At 41.1% G+C, this 17,428-nt stretch overlaps 1 protein-coding gene across 1 annotated transcript in view; it reads left to right on the plus strand.

Moving 5' to 3' along the window:
* The window catches only part of PLXNC1 (plexin C1), a gene marked incomplete at its 5' end in the record, with an annotated part of 137,172 nt that overhangs the window by 56,711 nt on the left and 63,033 nt on the right, over positions 1-17,428 (plus strand). Inside the window, 4 exons of the mRNA XM_038558657.1 lie at positions 6,173-6,326; positions 9,765-9,852; positions 11,755-11,857; positions 12,000-12,101. Coding sequence (XP_038414585.1) covers positions 6,173-6,326; positions 9,765-9,852; positions 11,755-11,857; positions 12,000-12,101 — 447 coding nt within the window. The remainder of the gene's footprint in view (positions 1-6,172; positions 6,327-9,764; positions 9,853-11,754; positions 11,858-11,999; positions 12,102-17,428) is intronic.

Genomic DNA, 17,428 nt, shown 5'->3' on the forward strand with positions numbered 1-17,428 from the left:
ATACCAGTATGTTTGAAAACCCAGGACTCTGATAAATGGTTAAGATTACCCAGGAAATTTTTTTTATCATTTTGAAAATTTTAAGGGTGACACTTCAGCTAAATGTAGTAAGGGAAAGTAGCTTGTTCGTTATATAAAAGATGCTGCTTATGTAATTTGCTTACCTATCTTTGGATTCACTGGTATAAACTAATCACGATTTCTATCTAGTTTGGAGCATTGCAAAAAAAAATATTTACCACCCAAACAACCACTAGTGCTTTCTTCTCCACCCTGAGTCCCACTGTGGTTTACCCCAATCCCTGTACAGCCTTCCCACATAACCATCACCTTACTGTCTCCAGCTACCATCACTGTAAAGGTAAAGGAGATAAGAATTTACTAATCTGAATGAAGTTCATCTTTAAAACCAACTTTGGACCGATTATTTTAATAATATTGATAAGACATGTGATACCATCTTTTAGTTATACTGTTTCAAAATATTTCCTACCCTTATGGTCATCTGTGACTTACCTGAAAGTTCCAGATCTTTGTTGATTTAAATAACACCTGATCCTGATCTACAGAGATGATAGTCAAAGAGTGTTAGCTACCTGCCCACCATACGCTTAGTAACATTCTAGTAACTTTCAGAGTACAGAAAGACCCTGATATAATGCAGAGCCTCTGCTTCCAAGAAGCATCATCTCTTTACACAAAACAATTAGAAGATTGTATATCCTCATCCTCATTACAGAATCGGCATTAACAAGAGATAATTGGAGCAATCCCAGTTGGCTTGGAGGGATTTCGTGAGGTTTTGTTGAGCAAAAACAGCAAGATGCAGAAAAGTATGTGTAGCATGATCTTGTATTGATCAAAAACTCAATATATGCTATTGATATATATAGCATATATGATATGCTATTGATATAGCATGATCTGTATATGTTTATGTCTCTATATAACTATTTGCGCATGGAGAAAATTATGAAAGAATTCTTACTAGGTCATAAACATGAGCTCTTCTGATGGTGTGACTGATGATGTGGTGAGAGGGAAGGCCAAGGCAAGTAGGAAAAAAAAAAAAACAAGAAAAATGAAATTCTCACATTCACACAAAAGGATGTGTGCCATCCCATTTTTGCATTATGTAATGTTGTTTATATACCTACAAAGAGATTGTAACAATCAGGAAAAACAACTTATACTAATAAAAACAGAAAAGACCTAGAAATAGAAGTGTTTCTTGCAAACAACAGGACTCTTAAAGCAGGGACTCTAGAAACGTTCTTTTACAAATCAGAATGGAAAACAACATATTTCACCATCCCTGATACAACCAGTATCATTTTTAAAGTTGGGTCTAGTGCAGTATTACAAGAGACAAGTTATAGAAATGACTATGGGAACATAATAGGTAAAAAATATCACTATTTGCTCATCTTAAGTGGTTGTGATCTTCAAAACCTAAATATATTAGGTTTTTAAATTATTCAAATTAAAAGTAAAATATAAGGGCTAAATGTTCATTGAACATTCAAATATCAATAATTTTAGGAGTTAAGGTCAATTAATCAAAGATCACATTCATTAAAAACAACCAAAATATTCAGGCATAAACTTAAAGGGTGGGGTGTATACCTTATATTTTAAAATCACTTTTACTAGGAGGTAAATGTTGAAGACAGCTACCAAAAATAGTAATTTGGACTATGCAATAGTTTAAGCAATTCCTTCTAATAGTAATTAGATAGTTGAGGCTTATGATAGGGAAACTTTATCAATTAAAAACAAACATAAATAAAAATAAAAACAAAAACATGCAAAGTACTTCTTGGAAGCTACGAAAAACATCATGAATATATCCAGACACATAGTATATGTTTCTGGGTAGGAAAATATCATAAAAATGTTATTTCTTCCTTAACCTATTTTCTAGATTACATGTCATCCCAGTGAAGATTTGGTTAGACTTTTTTCTTACAAGTACTATAAAAATCAGCTGGAATAATATGAACTGGTCAAGAATATTCAAAATGTATTTTCAAATAACAGAAATGTGTTTAAGCTAGACCATTCCATATGATTATAAACTTGTAGATGGCAACAATAACTCAATCCATGATTCTGTTTAAAAGTAGGAATACAGATCCTGGGAATAAGCTTCAAAGCTCAGAAATAAATGTAAAAATTGTAAAGATTAGATATCATAAAGAGGAAACATGAGAATTATTTCATAAAAGGTGCTGAGATAACAGACTTAAAATATGGAAACCTAACTTAATTCACATTGTACATTAAATATAAAAATTTAAATTAAGAAATTCATATAGAAAGCTAACACTTAACAGAAAATAGAAATGAGTACTAGACAATTGGAAGTATAATTTTCTTAGCTTTAAAGCAATGTAGTATGCAACAACAAAGGAAAATTACTTGTGTACTTGACATTTAAAAATATACAACAAAGGAGATAACTATAGCACAATTCAGGAAAACATTTGGAACAGGCAAGATATTAATTGGAACATATTAAAACCAGGAGAAACTAAACAGAAAAATACCAGGACACCAAAGAGTGGGCAAAGGCGTATCTTCTCACAAGAGGAGGTTCAGAGAGTTAGACATAGTTAGGGGAATACGTTCAGCTTCACTAGTTATCTAATAAATATAAATTAAAATGATAAGGTATGCTAACACCTGGCATTGGCAATGCCAATTAGCGCAACCTTTTTGGAGTGCAATTTGGTGTTCTGTTTCAAAAGCCATGAGTGTATTCATTCTGTTTGAAACACTAATTCCAGGCTTCGAATTCTGAAGAAGTAACGACGTCTTTTGAAAGACGAAAAACCGTAAGCATGCAGATGCCATGGCAGTAGCTTTGTAGATCGAGAAACCTGGAAATCACCCAGCTGTTTGGCAATAAGCGAAATGGTTAGGTAGACTGAGCTGCTAGGATGTTGTGCAGCAAGCTCTCTGGCCCCGTGGGCCTTACCAGCTAATTGACATTCACACTTTCTATCTCCTCTGACTCTGTGTCTTCTCTCCCTCTCTATCCAGCTTAGTTGGAGGAGCTGTCAACCTGCTAGAAGGATTCCCAAGTTGGGTTTATTAAGCCAAGGTGTCAGCTTTTTATCCATACTTGCCCCTGGAACCCACACTCACACAAAAATGCCTTCAGCTCCCTGGCTACCCTCTCCTTCCACTGCGCTTGAAAAAAACTGGCTATTTTCAGATCAATTCCAACGTGGCTTCTGCCCCAGTGTTTCCCTGGAACTGTTCTTGCTGAGGTCACTAGTGAACTCCCTGTAGTCATCCCAGCAGATGCTGTAAGCCCTCCTCTTATTTGGCCTGTTGTCTGTGTTCCTGAAACCCTTTTTCCCATTGAACAACTCCCCACTCCCCCGGCATACCCTATCCATGCTCTCTTTCTTCTCTCCAGCCATACCTCAGCCTCCTTTGCTGGCTTCTTCTTTTCTTGACTCTAAATACTAGAGTTGTTTTAGACCTAGTTTGGGCTCTTCCTCTTCTACTTTGTCTATAGACCATTTTATCTACTCTGTGTCTTCATATCTCATCTCTGTGTTCATGTCTCCTTTATCTCTAGCCCAGATTTTTTCTCTGAGTTCCAGGCCTATATCTAACTTGACATATCTCTTGATTATTACACAAGTATCTTGAACTATACGCATCCAAAATTGGAATCTTGCATTTTTCAACACAAATCTTCTTCCATCCATCCATTTTTCTTACCAGAAATCCTCCATATCCAAATGCCCTACTTCCAGTCCCACCCCATTTTACTTCTAAAGGGTCTCTTAAATCTGTCAGTTCTTTCCATCTCCACTGTACCATCCTATCCAGGCTTATATCCCCTCTTGAAGATCTCTTCATACTGCATGGCTCTCCAGTTTCTGAAAAGTGGACATCCTCATGTTTCTGCTAGACTCTAAGCTTTTTGAGGGCAGGAACCATAGCTATTTGGTTCACTAAAGTATTTAACACCTTGCACAGCATCAGCACATGCTAAGATCTTGATAACTAGGGAACAAATAAATGCAGTGATTACAGTTACATAAAAACTATATGAGAACCAGAAGGAAATGTGGAAAATTTTAAACGAGTAAAAGATTTAAAAAAGATTTCTGATCCTCTTGTTATAGTGTTAGAGTAATGAAATAAATTCAAGTCCTGTGTGAATACAGGATAACACGTGATGTGATCGTGTGCTGAGATGGGTGTGCAGATAGAAATGCTGGGTTGAAGAAGGCGACATGAATGAGAGCTCAGCCATATGTTGGAGGTGAGCTAAGAGGAACAGTTTGGGCTTTGTTGTTATGTTCAAGTCCGCTGGAGATGGTTGGACTTCAGTCAAAGCTGGATTATACGAATTTGCCTTTTCCAGCAAGATTTTATGGCTGAGAAACAATGTTTTTAAAATGGAAAGATGGCATGGACACTAGGACTAGATTAGATAGAGCAAGCTTATCTGAGGACAAGAGATAGCAGAGTTTGAGGTTGGCCATACGGAAAGTCTGAGTGAGAGTCAGAAGTATCACAGAGGATGGACACCTCCCGAGTTGTCTGGGACATAGCTCTTCATCACAGGTGACAGGGTGTCCGCTTCCTCTGCTCCCATCTTCCTGACGCTTAGCCCATCTTCCTGCCAGATCTTCATACACCTGCTGCAAAGGTGGTCCACCACTGGCATATTAATTCCTTGAATTTCCTTTTTTTTCTGATCTTCATTTTCTTTTTTTACAACTGAAATATAATCACATCTAACATTGTGTAAGTTTAAGATGTACAACAGGTTGGTTTGGTACATTGATATATTGCCATATAATTACCACCGTAACATTAGCAAACACCTCTATCCCATCACATTGCATTTTCTTTTTTGTGGTGGAATAATTTTCCAACCTGAGAACTGGCTGCTTTGTTTCTTTAGATAATTCATTTGGGAAAAAGCTGCTTTTGGGGAAATTTCAAGATTTTTTGTTTGTGTCCATTTGTGTACACACATACACATAGCCTCCCTCCCTAAAACTCTGATCATGTTTTAGCGCAAACACCACCTTAATTTTAAAAGTAGATTTCATAGGTCACCTTCTTTATAACTAAAGACATTATCAATAAGGAATAAAGAAATGAAAAAATGTATCTTAGCACCTGAGAAATCAAGGTACATCCTCTTAAATAAATGCTGGCCCAAACAGAAAAAAATGAAAAAAAAATCATGTGTTTGGATGGGAATACTTAATATCACAAATATATAAGATCTTCTAAAATTGTTGCATATGTTTAGTACAATTCCAATTAAACTCATAGTCTCCTCACCCCATTTGGGTAAGATGATCGTAAAATTTACCTGCAAGAGTAATAACTAGGAGATGCTAAGAAAATTATGAAAATATAAAGATAGATTTGCCTTTTCAAACGTTAAATATTATTTAAAATAATAGTAGCAAAAGCTTGACATTGGAATAGAAGTGTATCAGTAGATAATCGGAACAGAGCAGGATTCAGAAATCTATTCCACATACGTGGTAATTTAATATATTAAACTGAAAGTGGTATTTCAGTTCAGTGGGGAAAGGAGGGTATTTTTTAAGTAAACGGTTATGACTTAGCTGATTAACCATCTGGGTAAAAATGAAGTTGGACCCTCATCTCATACTATATATAAAAATAAGTTCCAAACAGATCACAAATAGAAATTTAAGAAACAAAGATGGTGGAACAATTTTATAATTGTCTATAAGCAAAGTTTGGGAATAACTTCAGAACCAAGGCAAAAACATGATGACATAAAAACACATTGTGTGGGGTAAAAGATACCACACATACAAGTTGCAAGACAAACAGATTAGGAGACAATATGTGTCAGAAATAGGACAGATAGGGATTTATATATATATATATATATATATATATATATATAGTACAGAGAGCTCTTAAAAACTGATAAGAAAAATACAGAGCAAAAAAAATGGTCCAAGAATATGAATATGTGATTCACAAAAGGGCAGATCACATAGGCCACCAAACGTCTCTTTACATCAGCAGTCTGAGAAGTTCTCCTTCTGTGGCATGTCCAAGGGCACATTCACTTGAGGCTCTAGGATGGATGGAGAGGGTACAAAAGCAATGACTTGGTTCCTGAATCATCTTCTTCCTCACACAGACTACAGTGACTGTGGTGGGAAGCTTCCCTCCGAGACGCTCGGACTGGGAGTGTGTGGTGAAGAACCCGGACACGGGCAGGCAGCTCTGCAAGGGTAGAAGTCCTCCAGACAAGATCTGCACATGCAGCATCCCAACCAGAGCAACCTACAAGGGTAAGCAGATTCTTCACTGTTTTTTGGTTTGAAAGTGAGGAAGGCGAAAGGACCTCCCAAGTTCAGATGGTTCATGAAGCGAGTTGAAAGTGAGAGAATCTGTATAGACCCACCCTCTGCCATCCCCACTGCCCTCCCCTCCATGGTGCTCACCTCCACTTGGCCTCATCCTGCGACTCTAGGGTCCCACTCTGACATGTGAGTGAAGAATGATCGAGGAGGGTAGGCTGGATAGGAGCGTGGGGTAAAGTTAGAGACCATTGGGCGGACCCTACCCAAAAGGTTCAGAGAATTCAGAGAGCTAAAAAGCTGAGAATGCCCTTGATGAGATGAGGAAATAGAACAGCTAATGTTCTATCACCTTAAGATCATTACATCCATTCAGAAAGGAAGTATTTATTGAAAATCTACTATGTGTTGGGCACTGTGCTAGGTGTAGGGATACAGTGACCAAAAAAGACAGATCTGGTCCTTGCTCCCAGTATCTATAGCCTCTTGGGGGGTAGAGACAAGTAAATTACCTGTTACAATGCAGTGTGTAGGTGAAGGCAACATAGAGAACCATGGGATGCCTAGGAAAGGAGGGGGTGGCTGGGGCGAACAAGGAAAACTTCCTAGAGGATGAGTGGAGCCAGGGAGAAGGGGGAAGAGTATTCTAGGCAGAGACCAACTAGTATAATGGCTGGAAAGACAGAAAAGGCTCTTGAAGAGCCCAGAGAGGTTCTACGTGGTTAAGGCAAATGAGGTAGGGTCAGTGGAAAGCAGAGCAACAGGAAGTGGCTACCAAAGAAGGCACAGAGTATCTGGTGCAGAGGAGCCATTTCCAACCCATAAATTTTTGTTGAATGAATGGCTGCACGTGGAGGATGCCTAGAGGAGGAAAGGAGTGAGTTCTGAAAAATCAGATAGAAGGAAAGCTGTTGGAGTGATCCTGGTGAGGGTGACCATGAGAGCTGGTGCTGAGAGACAGGCATGGAGAGAAGCGGATGGATAGATTCCAGAGACAGGAAGGAGTTACAGTGGATACACTGAGGATTCAAGAACCCCTGTGGGTGAGAAAGATTAGAAGTAGGGTCCCATTGTTGGTACAGACCTCCTAAAATGGGTGAAGATCACAAGGGAGCAGAGTTTTGTGGCGAGAGCTGGTGTTACTCCTCCATTAATTCCAAATCCCTCCAGATGGAATTTGGTGCACCAGGCCAGAAACCCAAGCTTAAAAAATGCCTCTCAGCTATGGAGCTCTTCTTGGTGGTTGTTTGGGATCAAATTGCTTGGAAAATTATTTCAATTCGCCACTTTTCTTTGTTTACAGTATTGTAGCCTTTGTGATATACTTCTAGTTAATTTTGCTCATTATAATGCAGATCTTACTCATGTATAAAATCTGGTTTTCAAGTATTTGAGATCACCCCATAAAGCTGTTTGGCTGCTTTTATTTTATTTTATTTTATTTATTTTTTTTTTTAATTTTTAAAAAATTTTTGTATATTTTTTATTGGAGTTCGATTTGCCAACGTATAGTATAACACCCAGTGCTCATCCTGTCAAGTACCTCCTTAGTGCCCGTCACCCAGTCCACCCTGTTTGCTTTTAGAGCCTCCATCACTTGCCCCGACTCTGCCTGCCCTTTTCTTTGAATGCCTTGCAGTGCGTATTCAGAGCCAGCAAACAAACTCACGTCCCACCTCTTGCACTCAGCAAGATGACCAGCCAGTGGTCATTGCCAAGCCTCTGTCTGTGCCCTCACCCCTTTCATCAAATCCCATTGCCTTTGTTCTTGGAAATGTTGAAAGAAAAGTCACCTCCTTCATAAGTGTTCAGGCTACTCCACCCCCACCAGGACCCCCATCTTGGTAGCAGGGTGCTATGTGGAACACAGACCACTCATGGGACATTTCCTTGACTGTCGAGTCATTAGGTGGCTTTTCCACCTAAGCCATTTTATCTCTAGCAGAGCAACTGTAAATGCTACCAGAGCAGAGATCAAATATTTTCATTTCCATGTGATATTTCCCAGTAGTGTTGTGTGCATAGCCAACATGAAGAATAGTACAACTTTTCCTGGTGTTCATCCCTGAACATTGTAGACTCTGCTGAAATGTATTTTCCCAGGGAGTCTCTCGTGCTGCCGGCCCGTATGTCCGTTCTACTAACATTTACAAGGGGCTGTGCAAATGCCCTTGCTGAGAGGTCACACCAGCCCTCTAGACCTCCTTGTGTTTACAGCAGAGGGTTAGCCTTTCACATATGATCACTGAATGTGAGCAGAATTTTATGTGGCCTCCTGGCTTTCAGAATGAATTTTATCACTGTAGAGAAGTGTCTTAAGGTAAGGGTTCTCAGACGTTGGCAATCACACGCTAATAAAATTTCAGTAAGAAACGTAAGGCTGCCAACAAACTTAGGCCAACTTCTTATTTGGTCAGGGAAAGCCTTTCATTTTTAAAGTATCATCCTCTGTCTCCATTAACTCATAAAAGGAAGACTGTATCCTACCAAATGGATGACCGTGAAAACCTCACAGAGTAGCCCTGGTCCCTGGACACAGTAGGCTCTGAAAGGTGCTGCTCCAGGCTGCGGCACCCAAACCTGGCTGTATACAGTTGTTTCATGGGGGCATCATTGCCAACCACAGAGTCCCAGGTGCTCTCCAGGTGTGGTGAGTCACGATATCCAGGAGCATGGCTCTGGGATCTATTCTCATCATTTTCTGAAGTGATTCTGATATGCCACCACTGGGTTGGGGAATCACCTTGAGTAGAATAAAGTCAAAGACATACAGGAACTATAACAGTTCTGTAATGCTGATTGAACATGTTTTTTCTTTTTCTTTTTTAGTCTTTCTTGTCACATTATTCTTTTGTGGGCTTTCTACCCCATGAGTACATTTTCTAAAGCAAATAAGAAAACTTCTTTTGTTGTAGATTTGGCAACAGTTGCCTCCAACAAGATCATGGAGCCCAGCCCATGGGAAGCACACTTAGAGTTTGTTGGGCAAATATTGATAGTGTGGATTTTGCTGAAGGTACAGGGTTTTCGTCTGTAACGTTCTGGTTATCGTGTTCTAGGCAGATCTTGCTCGGTGACTTGTTTTATTCTTATACTGTGGCCAATTACAGGCTGAGATAGTGATCCCGGGGAGAGTATGAGATGTAAATGGGCTGTAAAATGGCTTTTTCCTAGTGATTATCCATGGGAGGCTTGGAATGGGAGGTGGGCCCCGGTCTGTTTGGAGGCTTATGCTGTGCACTTTGGCTGCCTGATGTGAATGGCCCACGGGAAGGAACCACATACTGATTGAAATGTTAGTGAACAGCTGGCAACCCCCCCCACCCTCTATGCAAAGGAGGCAAAAATACTTATTTTTTGCATTTACAGCATTGCTTGACGATAGCGGGACTCTACCATAAATGACATTTTTTTCCCCCTTTGCTCCAGATGTTTTAGTTGTCAACGTGACGTTCTCCGTGGATTCTTGGCATTTATCAAAAAGATTCAACTTTACCAACTGCTCATCATTAAGAGAGTAAGATTTTATTTGAAATTTAAATATTCTCTCATTGGTTTTAATTTATTTCCTTGCTTTAGTCCTCCATTTCCTCCATCAAGAACTCTAGAGTAGAATTTTCTAAAGTGCCTTGAGGGGTATGGCCTAAAGGGAGGTAGGAGGACCCTGAGCTAATAAGCTGACCTGTTCAAACCCTAATAAGTAAGGTGGGGCAGCCAAGGAGCAAACAACTGTGTTTAAGCGTTCCTACCCATGGGGAGGGAAATGCGTTTTCACCAGACCAAGAGGCGCCTTGAAGTGAGTACAGCAAAAGGGGTGCTGCTGTGTTCTCCCCTGATCTGAACAGCTTTGGGAATTTGAGTGGAAGCAGAGGGTGTGAGCATGAGGCAAGGGAAATCATCAAAGAGGACAAGAGGAAATCGCTTTTGTGGAGAGAACATGTTAGTCTTACCCTCCCTTTTTGTACCGCCTTTGGCCATGTTGGGGTATGCCCCCCACCGAGTGAGTTAGGGCCACACCTCACTCCTTGCTTCTAAAGAAGAGAGAAGACAGGGAGGACCTGTGTTTCTCAGATTCCTGATTTTCCGGTTGAAAGATGGGACAGAGGAGGTTCCCATGGAAACCACGGGAAGCTGTATTATTAGTGATTCTATAGCTCATCCAGGGGTTCGATTGACCAAGTGTGTGGGTCTCGAATGCGAGTTTCTTTTGGCCTGGCCTGGCCTGGGAACCGCTGCTGCTCTGGGGGAAACAAGTCGGGCCTGAAGCGGGGCTGGGGGGCCCCCCTACAGCTAGCCCGCCAGGGGCGCCCGGCCTCGGTCTTGGCCACAGCGGCTCTCCTCAGGAGGGATCCAGTTCGTTATTTCTAATAACCTGGATGGGTTTAGGGAGGGGGAGAGGGGTTTAAACACAAAGCAGGCCACCCAGCCCGTGCAGGGGCCGGGGTCCCCGGGTCCCGGTGATGGAGCCGCAGCTGGGGGGCTGAGTGTGCTCCTGGCTGGGCTGGAGTCCGTCCCTCTGTCCCTCCCTTGGCAGAGCGGTCGGTTGGGGACCCGCACCCGAGGGCAGGGGTGCGAAGGCACGTCTGCACCCTGCTTCTAGCTCACCCAGGTGGCTGGATGAACTCTCCAAGCGAGCCTGCCTTCTCTTCTCCCATCGAAACTGCAGTTTGCCTCCATCAGAGGCACAGGATGCTTTGGCATTTCTTGAAGAATCTATAAAATATGGACAATGTCCCCACTCCCCACACTGGCCCTCCTGCCACCCCAGGCCCTCCCGTGGCTGTGTTTCCGGACCAGCCTCAGTTTCTCTTTTTAATCGTTCCTTCAACTCCGATTTTCCTAGGAGGGTGCTTTTCAAGCCCTCTACTCTTACCTCCCACAATAGGTTATTTGATCAGTAGACACAGTTCTTCCTTCGTTTGATTAAAAAGCAAACAGTGGTACCCCATTCTGTCTCCTTGTCAGGCCACACGTTTGGTCTGGCATCTTCCAGGCAGGGGTAGGGGTGGGCTGCTCATCTAGGGGTGGACACGGGGAGCTCGGTCTCCAGAGGGAGACTTACCTGAGGGTAGACAAATAGCAGAACCGGATTCAGAAACAGCCAGTGAGTGCCTGTTATCTACCTGCAGCGCAGCAGGTGACCCCAGCTTCAGGTTTCCATGGCAACATCCTGCAGGCCTGATGACAGTCCAGAGCCTGGAGGGCTGCCCAGAGCAGGGCACAAAGTAGGGGCTCCATCCCCAGCCTCAAAGGACTGTCCTCTGTCCTCTGGGTTTATCAGTCTGTCCAGGGGTTGGGTTTTTTTTTTTTCTTCTTCTTTTTCTTTTAAATGCTTGCACACTGAATCACAGAGGGAAATGCTAGGATATGAACATTTTCCTAAAAATGCAGGAATTAAGTTGGCTTTCCGTGTTACCAGATGCCCAGTATGTATTGGAACTGGCTGTGCATGGTGTAAAAGTGAGAGAAAGTGTATCCACCCCTTCACGGCTTGTGACCCTTCTGATTACAAGAGAAACCAGGTAAAGTATCATTTTTGGTATTACAGGGTTTAACCAAAAATGAGTGGCTGTGACCCACCCAGTCCCCATCTGTCTTTCGTGTTTGTTTCAAACTCTAAATTTCCCACCTGTTTGGTTGTTGAAGGGATATTCTTCATTTCAGGAACACTGTCAAGTTGCTGTTGAGAAATGGGTACCATCTAAGACAGCAGGAGAAGGAAGATTCCCGGAGAGTAAGAGTAACAGGACCACTCAGGGCTTGCAGGTCAGACCCTGTTTTTTATACTCAGAACAGAAAAAAAAAATTCCCCTTTTACTGACAGTAACAACTCCTACTACCTTGGGTTCCTTTTAAAAATTCCCTGTTTTACTTTCTACCAAAATCCCCCTTTTTACCTTTGATTTTTAACCAAGTTTCACTTAATTGGCTCAATACATCAAAGGCTGCACACTCACATAAAAGAAATTAAAATTCTGTAATCATGAAAAATGATATTGTTCCAGTAGGAGTAAAATTTTAAAGGTGACTTTGCGGCTACTCTGGAGGAGTTAGGAGGAAGCCGATAGCACACAGCACTGAGGGCTTTCAATCTGAACCACTTACTGCGGTTGCATTTCTGGGGGGTTATGTGGGGTAAGGGGAGTCTATGCAAAGTGTACAAACTAACCTCATTCAGATTGCCTCAGTCTTTACTTTGTGGAGATGATCTGACTCATAATCAATAGTGCCAAAACAAAGAGTGGTTTCTTATGAAATATATAGAGAAATACTTCTCTCCGTTTCCCCCCAAATTTTCTTCATGGAAAAATATTTTCCATGAAATTTCCTTGGAAATTCCTCTTAGTTTCTTCATAGCAAATCATCAAGCTGAACCAACAGACACGTTTGAAAAGAATGGATATGACAATGTCAATGTTTCTGGGCAGAGAATAGTGGCTGTGCTCAGAGTGGCTGGCTTCACGGAGCCGACAGGAGTTAATTGAGCATGTACTATGTGGTGACAAACAAAAAAGGATACGCTCTGGCTTTTATTAGTCTGGAGGTCTAGCTGCAGCAGACAAATTGAAAATCAACATTTCTTTTTCTAAAAGAGGCTCAGTTTTCTATTTCATGACTAATCTCTGGCTTTGGTTTATCCATTTGCTGTTATTTAAGGTCAAGTGCCAATATAGATAAGTGGCACACTTTTAATCACTACTGAAAAATTGATAGTAACTTTAGGTGAATAACTAACAGGCAGAGGGAATGTGAATCAAAGTGGATTATGAAGTTAATTAAAGGCATCAGAAAGGCTTGGTGTGCCAATATATCCAGATTTGAAGTCTTTGAGATTTTATTAAGTGATGGGCTACTCTTCTCTTCCTACTGGTTTATAAAACTAAGACATGATGACAGGTATTTGGATCAAGGAGGCAGTGGCTTTTTAACAAAATTAAACTTCTCTTTTATTGTTGTTTTGGTCGTTTCTTTTCTATTTTAGTAAGATGGACCTAACAAAAGCCACCATCTTTGCCATTTCTAAGTGTATGGTTCAGTGTTAAGGACATGCAATGTTGTACAACCATCACCACATTCCATCTTCAGAACAAATTTCATCTCGCAAAACGGAAACTTTGTACCCATTAAAAATAACTTCCCATTTTTACTTCCCACCCCTCACCCCAGCCCTTAGCAACCACCATTCTACTTCCTGTCTCTATGGATTTGATACACTAGGTACTTCATACAAGTAGAAGCATGTAAGAATTGTCCTTTTGCGGCTGGCTTATTTCATTTGATATAACGTCCTCAAAGTTCATCCATATTATAGCATGGAACACGATTTCTTCCTCTATAAGGCTGAAAAATATTGCACTATACATATATACTACATTTCGTTTATCCATTCCCCTGTGGATGGATACTTGGGTTGCTTCCACCTTTTGGCTATTATAAATAATGCTACTATAAACATCAGTGTACAGATCATCTCTTGGAGACCCTGTTTTCAAATATTTTGGGTATATATCCAAAAAGAGGAATTGACAAATCATATGGTAATTCTATTTTTAAAATAGCTATTTTTCATATTGTTCTGCTGTATTACATTCCCACCAACAGTATATTAGCATTCCAATTTCTCCACACCCTTCCAACTCTTGTTATTTTTGTTTTATTGTTATTGTTGTTGTTTTTATGGTAGCCATCGTAAGTGGGTGGAAGGTGGTATCTCATTGTGGTTTTGAGTTGCATTTCCCTAAAGATTAGTGATATTGAGCATCTTTTAATCTGCTTGTGGGCCATTTGTGTATCTTCTTTGAAGAAATGTCTCTTCAAGTCCTTTGTCCATTTTTTAAGCAGGTTGTTTTTTGTGGCTGATTTATAGGAGTTCCTAATATATTCTGGATATCAGCCCCTTATCAGATATGTGATTTGCAAGTATTTTCTCTCATTCCTGAGGTTGCCTTTTCCTTTTTTTTTTTTTTTTTTGAGGTTGCCTTTTCCATCTGTTGATTGTATCCTTTGATGCACAGAAGTTCTTAGTTTTGAAGAAGTCCGGTTTTTCTCTTTTTTCAGTTTTGTTGCCTGTGCTTTAGGTGTCCTATCTAAGAAACCGTTGCCAAATCCAATGTCCTGAAGCTTTTCCCCCACATTTTCTTCTAAGAGTATTACAGTTTTAATTTTTACATTTAGGTCTTTGGTCCATTTTGAGTTAATTTTCATATGTAGCATAAAAGTCCTACCTCATTCTTTTCCGAATGGATATAAGTATTTTGGTTTCTTAACCCAAAAAAACTGGAAGTTAAACTTTTATTTTCAGGTAACTATAGATTACATAGTTAGTATCTGTCAGAAAATAACACAGAGAGATTTTCCACATCTTTTACCCAGTTTCCCCCAATAGTAACATCTTGCAAAACCATCACACAATATCACAACCAGGATATTGACAGTGACAACAGTCAAGATACAGAACAGCTCTATCACCATACCTCCTTCCCTCCTTTCTCCCACTCCCCACTTCTGACCCCTGGCATCTACTAATCTGTTCTCCATTTTTATAATTTTATAATTTCAAGGAGTCTATATAAATGGAATCATCCAGACGTGCCCTTTTGGGTTTGACCTTTTTTAACTCAACACAATTCTCTGAAAGTTCATTCAAGTTCTTCTATAGATCAATAGTGTGTTCCTTTTTATTGCTGAGTGGTAATCCAGGCAATGACTTTTAAAATTTCTTTTATGTTAGTGTCTCCATGTGCGTTTTGACCTTTGACACCGTGTGGCTAGAAGAACGGGCTGGGTTACCAAGAGGGCAGGACAAGGCTTAAAATAACCAAAAGCCCAAGCCAGTTTTCAGTGCTGCTGTGTGAATGGCACCTTCTTAGTTTGGAGAAAGGTATTTTGTTGATACTGGAATGTTTTCTTTAAATACGTGGCTCAGAACAGAATCTCAATTTTGGTTCTAACAGGGAATGGCAAAGTATTTGTCACAGGAGGGATTTCTCATGCACTGGCCAGTGTTACTGTCTTTCTTTATCATTGGATGTGTAAATCCACATTTCCAGTTTGGGTCCTGCGTTGACCTGAATAAGTCCTGAACACTTTTCCCAGCAGAGAAGCCACTGAGAGCTTTCCCCTTAATGCATCTTCCCACATCACCCATGTTTCGGGCGCTTCCTATGTGCCAGGCATAGGAGACAGGAGATGGGAATGATGCATATATGACCTTCGGCTTTATGATGCTGAGCTGCAGGTATATATTGAGCACCTAATCGATACCATTATATTGAGCTTCATGGCTGCAGTGAGGAGGACACCAATGAATCAGGCACATGTCTTGCTATCAGCCTCAAGAATCTTGTACATGAAACCATAAGAATAGAAGATAAAAAATACTAACATTGGAGAAGTACCAGGAAGTACACAAACCCGGAGAGCCTGTCTGTGCCTGCAACCTTGGCTTAGTAATTCCTGTTTATTTAAGCCCCAGTGACTGGCAGCTAAAAGCACTTAACCAGTGTAGTTGGTTGAGGTTTGGTGGATGGATGGATTGATAGACAGAGACGGCATTTCAGCCAACCATTGAGGAATGAGACACGTGGAGACAGAGAAGACTGGGTGTTCTAAGCAGAGGGGCTAGCATAAATAAAAGTGTAGTGGGTTGCCGGAGTTCCAGGGCAGCTATACCTGGGGTCCAGGAGACCCCAAGTAATTCAATTTGGCTAGAGCAGAAGGGTGCAGGAAATCCCAGGATACAAGGCTGACATGACCCTGTAGCCTGCATCTATGGGGCCTTACACCAGGCCAAGGCGCTTTGGTTTTATTCTTCACAGAATGCTGCTGGAGACATGTCTTAATGTATGAATTTGCTCATCCAAGGACATGGTACTTAGAAGACAGAGTTCTGGTTTCGTCTCAGGTTGAGCCTGTTGCCTTCACGCTGTTTCATGACCCTGTCCGCAATCCCTTTACCCATGCTACAAATACACATTGTCATCTATTGGCAAGGGGGCTGCATTAAGGAAGGATACCCCCAAAATAGGGAAATGAACTCAAAAGCCTGTGTTTGCACTTTGGATGGAAGGTATTTTCAGCTCTGGAGGCTGGTCTCTGGCAGATGGTTGGCCCTGCTGCCTTGCACTCACCTTTCTCCCTCCTTTTCTTAACAGTCTTCTCTCTGGGGCCTCTGCCTGCTGGGAGAAGAACTGGCTCCTTTCCCTTTCCTGTGCTCGCAGAAAGGTTGTGAAGATCTATGATATGATGATGATCTACTATTTGTTACTCTTCGCCATCTGCTTATCTTGGTTGGGTAGAAATACACCCTACACAGACTTGTCCACCACTCTCGGGGGAACCAACATTCACATTGTTCTTTCTCTGCCTCCCTTGCCTCCTCTTCTTATCTGCCACCACTTCTGAATGTGCATCTGAATTTCTCACAAGCAATCCAGATTGACTCCTTTAGAGACCTTCCCTATCGGAGGGAAATGAGGTTGAAGATATACCTTGTTGAGTAGCTTCTGTGGGTGTATCACTGTGCTAGGTGCTGTGGAATGTGCTTGCAATCGTCCATTTATCTGTTCATTCAAAATGTTTTTACTGAGCGCTCACTGTGTGCTGGACAGGTGGGCCAGATGTGTGTCCTTGTCCAGAGCTTACACTGTAGAACTTAAGAGTATTTTGAAGGAAGTAAAATTCATTTCGGTGAAGCAGTTGAGTACAGCAGAAGATGTGAGAAGGAATACCAGAATGCACTGAATTGAGTAGTGGTAACCCATATTTGTTGAGCCTGTGCTAAATCCTGAGCTTAGAGGATATCTTTATGTAAGTCTCACAAGGGACCTGTTTTCCCATTTTATAGATAAAGAAATGTTGGCTTGCAGAGGATAAGTATGTAGTAAATGATAGGCAAGAGATTTGAACCCAGGTGGTCTGACCCCAGAGCCCACAGTTCTAACCACGACTCTACATTGTACGACCTCAGTGAATATAAACAAGCATTAAATGATGTAGTATTGATGATGAGAGTCCGTCTGGACAGGAGAAAACGAACATTGGCTTCTCTTGACATTAGACTAGCAAAGCCTGTCCTATCTGTGGCACAAATG

Source organism: Canis lupus, chromosome 15 (genome assembly GCF_011100685.1).
Source record: "Canis lupus familiaris isolate Mischka breed German Shepherd chromosome 15, alternate assembly UU_Cfam_GSD_1.0, whole genome shotgun sequence".
NCBI lineage: Eukaryota > Metazoa > Chordata > Mammalia > Carnivora > Canidae > Canis > Canis lupus.